Here is a 7,507-nt window from a genome sequence, read left to right as displayed (position 1 = left end):
AAATAAAGCTCGTAAAATCTTTAATTTGAATAATCACTAACATCAATAGGTCACTTTTTTAATGATCCCTTGATTTTTTTAAAAGCTTCGATTGACTCCATTCGCCTCAACAACCATAATATAATTAGACAAGTGTATGTTAAAGACGAAGGCAAGTTGTCACTTCTTTTCAATCTAGAAAAATGGAATTTGACTCAATGAATTGACTTGACAAGTTTTTTGTGGCTATATATATAAAGGAATATATGGATGAATGATGCATAGCTATTGTTTGGTATTATGGGTAGCCTGGATGTGCTTGTTCCTCTCCTTTGTTTGATGAGCACTACTGCATTAGGAAAAACAACAGTTGATGATGGCATGCATGTGAAGATAAAGGGTACCATAGGAGTTATTACAGACAACAACTCTCGTAACGGTAAAGAGGAGATAGTTGCTGTTAAGATGGCAATGCAAGATTTCTATCATTCCAGCAATCAAAGTTTTGATTTACAGATAAGGGACTCACATGGCGATCCTCTTCAGGCTGCCCTAGCAGGTCTTTCTTATTTCCCACTACTCTTTTATTCTTTCATATTCTATTCAACTTGGATAAGACTATTATAAACCCTTCTGTCATAATAAATTATTACCTTTAATTCTACATTATGATTCATTCAACTGAAATGAAAAAATGTTATTAATAAATCAAAATCACAGACAATTATAATTTGAACACCATTACATGAATAAGTTTTAGGCTAAATTCTGTTTAAAGAACGAACAAATAAAAAAATTGTATTAAGTTTTATTGTACAAGAATAACTTAAGTTTTTGGTCCTTTAAATTGATAGATAAAAGTTGAAATGTAAATTAAAAGAATCATCTTATTAAGCCGTCAAAGAAGAATGGAATAAATAAGAAATGTGCAAAATTAAATTAAGAAAACAAATTTTTTTAAAGTAAGTTACAAATATGTATAAATCAATAGTTCACTTTTTATGATGCAATAAAATTAAAAAATTTATATATTTAGAAAAAATCTACCCTCCTAAATGAAATCTTCACTTTAAAATTAAAAGGTTCAATATTCTTTATCAAAAATCAATAATTATATTTTGTATGTACAGTTAATTAAGACTTGTTGTCGTTATATATATATATATATATATATATATATATATATATATTTTGTTAGAGGGCCTGCTGGCCAGGTTATTTAATGGCTGACAAAATTTCCAAACCACTCTTTACATCAGTCCTAGGCGGCATTTAGTTGTATGTTATCATCATTATGAGCAATGATAGCATGACACTGCAAAACTTATAAATTAAGTTCATTAATACAGTCAAATAATAATATTTTGATTATAATTATATTATTTTTAATTTAAAATCATAATATATATTATTATATTATCAAAGTATTGTGAAATGAATGTTTTTTTAAAATTAGTATCAAACTAGCTTTTTTTTCTTTAAATATTGATAAAAGAAAAATAAGAGTTTAGGTTTCATATTTTACAGCAATTTCTGTTACATCTTTTCATGTGTAAGCAGAGGCTTTAATTTTCATCAGAACTGATATGAAATCTTTTCACTTCTTTTCTCCCTCTCTTCTTCTCCAATTAAGTCATCTTGATTTATCCAAGCTTTCTTTTCCATGAATCACTGATGCTTTGGCTTAAAATAGAAGATTGGTTGCAGAAATGAGATTCCAGTGGAGATTTTCTAGTATTGGGTCACCTGGATGAATTTTTTTTATAAATATTTATTGAAAATTAAGAGATGGAATTTATTGGAGAAATTGTTTTCATGTGCCTTCTCGAAAAGTTAATTTAATCCAATTAGCATTTCTTAAAAAAAAATTAATTTCTTTAAAAATTATTTTTAATTTGTTTCATTTTATATTTTCATTTTTTTATTAAATATATTTTTAGTCATTAAATTTTAACCATTGGGTTTGTTCAAATATTTAAATTTTAAAAATAAATAAATATAGTTTTTCAATCCAATTATACTAAATATTTTCAAAACGGTTAATCTATTTCATTTGAGTTTATTAATTGAGTTTATATTGTTTAATATATTTTGATTTTAATATCAATTGAAAAACATGTTTAACAAGTCAAAACAATTTAATTATATTTATATATTTTCTCTAAATTTAGAAATCAAAATGTATAAAAAATTTAACTATATTAATTTTAATTTCGTTTAAAAAATTAAGAATTAAAATTATATTTAATCTTTTTTCTTTGTAAGTGTTTACCATAGTTTATTGAAACAATTATCAAGTTCTAAACTATGTATAACAATTCTCACTCTTTCCTTTCCAGCTAGAGATCTTATTGATACACAGAAAGTGAAAGCAATTATAGGACCTGATACATGGAAAGAGACAACTTTAGTGGCTGATATTTGTAGCCAAAATATGACCCCAGTTCTATCTCTAGCTGATGCAACTCCAAATTGGTCAACTTTGAAGTGGCCCTACCTTGTGCAAATCTCACGTAATCAGTTTAAGCAGATGAAAGCAGTAGCAGCTATTGTACAATCCTTTGAATGGTACAACGTTAACATAATATACGATGATACTGATTCTTCATCCACGAGAATGTTCTCTCATCTCTATAGAGATCTCAGTGTGTCAGGTATTCATATAAGCAATGTTTTGACCATCCCTCCGTTAAGCTCCTCTTCACTGCCTCAAGAACTAGAGAAGCTTAGGAATAGCTATTGTAGAGTTTTTGTTGTTAATTTGTCAGTTCCTTTGGCCATAAACCTGTTTCAAACTGCAAAGGAATTGAAAATGATGGAGAAAGGTTATGTGTGGATCGTTACTGATCCTCTTACAAGTCTTGTCCATTCATTGAACTCTTCTACTATATCATCAATGCAAGGGATAGTTGGAGTAAAGAGCTACTTCCCAGAAATAGGGCTTCATTACAAGGACTTTTACTCTAAATTTAGAAAAAAGTTTAGCTCAGAGAACCCTCATGAGCTTAACAATGAGCCTGGGATATTTGCAGCACGTGCTTATGATGCAGTGTGGACTCTTTCTCTATCCATGATCCAAATAAAAAACAAAAAGGATCAAATGTTACTGGATAAGATTCTTCTTAATAATTTTACGGGCTTAAGTGGAAAAATTCATTTCACTGACCAAAAGTTAGATCCTTCAGATACTTTTCAGATCATCAATGTGATGGGGAAAGATTATAAGGAAATTGGGTTCTGGACAAATGGACTAGGTTTCTCAAATATTATAGGCCAAAATGCTACTTTCAATTTTTCAATGAAGGAACTTGGACAAGTTTTATGGCCAGGAAGACCTTGGGGAACTCCAAGAGGATGGATTCCAGCATTGGATAAACCACTAAGAATTGGGGTCCCCGTTTTGGCAACATTGAAACAATTCATAACTGTAATTCAGGACCCAACAGAAAACACCACCACTTTCCGAGGATTCACCATTGATCTTTTTAGAGAAACTATGGAGTTGTTGCCCTATCACTTGCCCTACAAATTCTATCCTTTCAATGACACGTACGATAATTTGGTGAAGCAAGTTTATTTGAAGGTAAGAGTTGTTAACTATAGTATTATTTGTACCAAGTCTTTCAATCTATCCTTTCTCATTATTTGTACCGTGTCAAATATATTATTAATTTAGTTGTATATGTGTCCCTTTTTATGTCCGTACTCGTATCTGGACTCCATAGCTACTGACACTTGTTCCCACATCTTCATTTGGGTATGCATGAAACAGAATTTCGATGCAGTAATTGATGTGACTATAATTTCATATCGATATCAGTATGCAGAATTCAGTCAGCCATACACTGATCCAGGAGTGGTGATGGTAGTTCCCCTTAAATCAAAAGTGGATCATAGAGGTTGGTTATTTATGAAACCTTTTACAAAGACTATGTGGCTTTTAATACTGGCCATGGTTATCTACAATGGCTTCATTCTTTGGATGTTGGAAAGACGCCACAGTCCTGAAATTACAGGTTCCATGCTGAATCAAACGGGGACCATGGCTTGGTTGGCATTGACCCCTCTAATCAAGCTAGATGGTAATTTTAATTTAAGATTCTATGTCCTTGCATGCAATCATTTATGTCATTGTTGAATACTTAGCTAAATCTAATTTGGTTCATTTAACTGAACATAGGAGACAAGCTACATAGCAATTTATCAAAGATGGTTATGGTGGTTTGGTTGTTTGTGGCACTTATCATAACACAGACTTACACAGCTAACCTTGCCAGCATGCTAACTACTGAACGGTTTGAACCAACTATAGATAATATTGATCAGCTACGGAATAGCAACATCAGGGTTGGATACAGTTCAGGATCCTTTCTGAAACATTATGTGGAGAAAGTGTTGCAGTTCCACCCTGAAAACATGAGGAACTATGGAGAACTTGAAGAGTATGCTGAAGCTTTCAGAAGAAAAGAAATAGGAGCTGCCTTTCTGGAAGTTCCTGCAGCCAAAATTTTCCTAGCAAATTACTGTAAAGAGTTTATTCAAGCTGGGCCTTTGTACAAAATTGGAGGATTTGGATTTGTATGTGATGCAACAATATTCTCATAGCTTCTATTTATGCATCTGCTAAGGATATAGTTTCTAATAGATTCTTTTAAAATATACTATTTGTTGGCGAAACACTTTTCATTGACAAGTTTCAGTCATGATGCTACTAGTCTCTTTCTTTGGTTATGGAAGTTTGTTTAACTCTTTGTGTTGTGTATGTTAGGCATTTGCAAGGGGGTCTCCATTGGTTCCTGATGTAAACAAAGCACTTCTAGATTTAGTAGAAACCGGCAAGGTACGTGAATTAGAGAACAAAATGCTTGCATCAGAGGAATGTGAAGACACAAAAGTAAATGGAGAAACTGAAAGTCTTAGCCCGAATAGCTTCTGGGTCCTCTTCATATTGACAGCAGGCACATCAACATTTTCTCTTTTGGTTTACGTTTTCCGTATGAATTATGAAAACAGTGAAGAGAAAACAATCTGGAGACTAACCACAATGGTCATTCAACAATGTAACCATGCAAAGAGAAGAATGTCAAGAAAAGTAAGTGATGTTGCAGAAAACCCTACGACCTCTTCAACCACACATGCTACACCAACTCAAGTTTAAACATGTCAAAGGTTGTACTTGGTTGAGGAGTGTAAAGTGTTGTTGTACAACAGGCAGTTACATAAAATGACCAAGAAAGTAGTTTTAGATATGAAGAAGAAGAATTGCTGGTGCGTTATCAGAAAGAGGGTTAGGAAATAGTTAATCCTACAAATTTATCCTAAATTCATAATAGAAAATAAGTTTAGATTTAGATATAGGATGCATTTTGAAGAAAGTTTTAAAAATTTAAAATAATTATTAAAGTTTGATATACTGTTATGCTTTGATGAATGATATTATTTACAATAATTTTATCATGTTTTCCATGCGTTAATTATTTAAACTTCTTAAATTTTGGAAGATGTTATTTAGCCATACATACATAGACTTAATACATGCTTTTTTTTTATTTTACCGATTACTCATATAAAGGAGTTGTTTCACCAAGCATAAAATAACTATTAGGAAATAGTTATGATCAATATTGATTAGATAGACTTTACTTATATATTCGATAATAAGTAAAAGTAAATATTTTAACTATTAAATATTATTTTGATGATACAAACGCATTGATTGATGAATATATTATTTGTTAATTTAAAATATTTTTCAAATATTTTCTGTTTCTATCAATTATTTATTTAATTTATTGATTATATAATCTGAATTAAGTAAAATAGTTTCTTAAGATATTGCCGTTTTTCATTTATTTATCCTAAGTATTAATTAAAATAAATAAATATTATATATATATATATATATATATATATATATATATATATATATATATATATATATATAAACTGTAACATCCCAAAAATATAACAAATATATATTATGGTAGTCCACAATTCTGATATAGGAGAACAGTTAGGAGTCAAACTTGCAGTTAAAGTCTTAATAATTATAGTCATCCCAAAAATGGTTATAATTTAAAACTTTAAACACCCATAAGAGTATTTCAAGATAGTATAACTTAACTAAGAAATCATAAACAAACTAAGCTGCAACATCAACACCATCTAGAGCCTGCTCCAGGGGTACCTCATCCACCTCTGCTCACATCCAAGTGAATGATCATTGCAACAGAAACACGACACAAACAACAGACAAACACAAGAAGAAGGATGAGCTAGATATACAAAAATCATGTTATACAGTCACACACACAGCATGCATAGTTCACTCAAAACATGGTAAATGACATTACAAGACTTGTTGCATTATAAACTGACTCGTCTAGACTAGAATAATTGTCGAGCTATGGCGGGTTATACATTCGTGGTGGCCTCTACTGCTTTGCAAAGCCGTTGCCAATGGGTTCCACCCTACCACACTCACGAGGTTAGTCAGTTCCGTGCCCTGGAGCATACTGGAAGCCTCCAAGACTAGGACCTCCTACTACTCCTCACCACATGGATCAATCCTCTCTACTTGAGAATGAAAGACCATTGGAGCGTTAGGAAAACCCCCAAGACTGAGCTACCATGCAAATCATTCTAAACATTCAAGGCACCACCATGAATCTTCTCCTTGAAGATCATGGAATTACATCCATAACATAGGGCAACACTATGTGACCTCCCTTTGAGATCCATGGAATTACGTCCATCAATCATACTGTTACACTTACGCCAATCACAACTTTGTTTCATACATACTTCCAAACTATAATTCACACACAATACAACATACCCTCAATCATGTTGCAAAATCAAGCCACCCAAATCAGTTATATAGACATACATGCATCCTGGCAGTCAAACAACATCAAACAGCTCAAACAGATGAGGAAAAATGTGAAACTCACTGAACCGGGTCCCACAGCACACCAGGGTGCAAGGCAAGACAGCAAAAATTCGCACAGCGCACCACCCTTGGTGCGCTGAGCAAATTTTCCTGGTGGAGGGAGTGTTTTTCAACTAAAATTCGCATAGTGCACCACCCTTGATGTGCTAAGCAAATTTTCCTGACAAGGGGACAGCTAAAATTCGCATAGCGCACAAGGTCTGTGCGCTATGCTAAACTGAAAATTCTGATACACATTATCATATCCTAAACCCTCGCATAGCGCCGCAAATTCGCTATTCGAATTAATTTGGCTAATTTCCCAGGCTAGCAACAGTCGCAAAGCGACTACATTCGCGACTTACCAAACAAAGAGCAACCCTCTGTTATAAATCGCATCGCGCACAGAGTCACTATGTGAATGCCCTGGCAGAGAGCACCTTGCCAGGGCGACTCGCTGAGCGAAAGGCTTCGCTCTGCGAATCTGCAAAATCTGTAGAATGAAATTCTGCATATTTGTACAACTCAACCACTCCAAACTCATTCTAACCATTTTGGTGAACTTCTAACACCCCCAACTCGAAGTATATATTGAAT

General features: G+C 32.7%; 1 protein-coding gene across 1 annotated transcript; it reads left to right on the top strand.

Annotated features, from left to right (window-relative positions):
- The first annotated feature begins 279 nt into the window (after positions 1 to 279).
- LOC108332761 (glutamate receptor 2.8) lies at positions 280 to 5,204 on the top strand. Its single transcript, XM_017568068.2, has 5 exons — positions 280 to 538; positions 2,319 to 3,562; positions 3,752 to 4,061; positions 4,160 to 4,557; positions 4,748 to 5,204. The coding sequence occupies exons 1-5, from the start codon at positions 280 to 282 to the stop codon at positions 5,135 to 5,137; spliced, it is 2,601 nt and encodes an 866-aa protein (XP_017423557.2). The 3' UTR covers positions 5,138 to 5,204.
- The last annotated feature ends 2,303 nt before the right edge of the window (positions 5,205 to 7,507 follow it).

Source organism: Vigna angularis, chromosome 11, assembly GCF_016808095.1.
Source record: "Vigna angularis cultivar LongXiaoDou No.4 chromosome 11, ASM1680809v1, whole genome shotgun sequence".
Lineage (NCBI taxonomy): Eukaryota > Viridiplantae > Streptophyta > Magnoliopsida > Fabales > Fabaceae > Vigna > Vigna angularis.
This window is presented reverse-complemented; position numbering and strand designations above follow the sequence as displayed.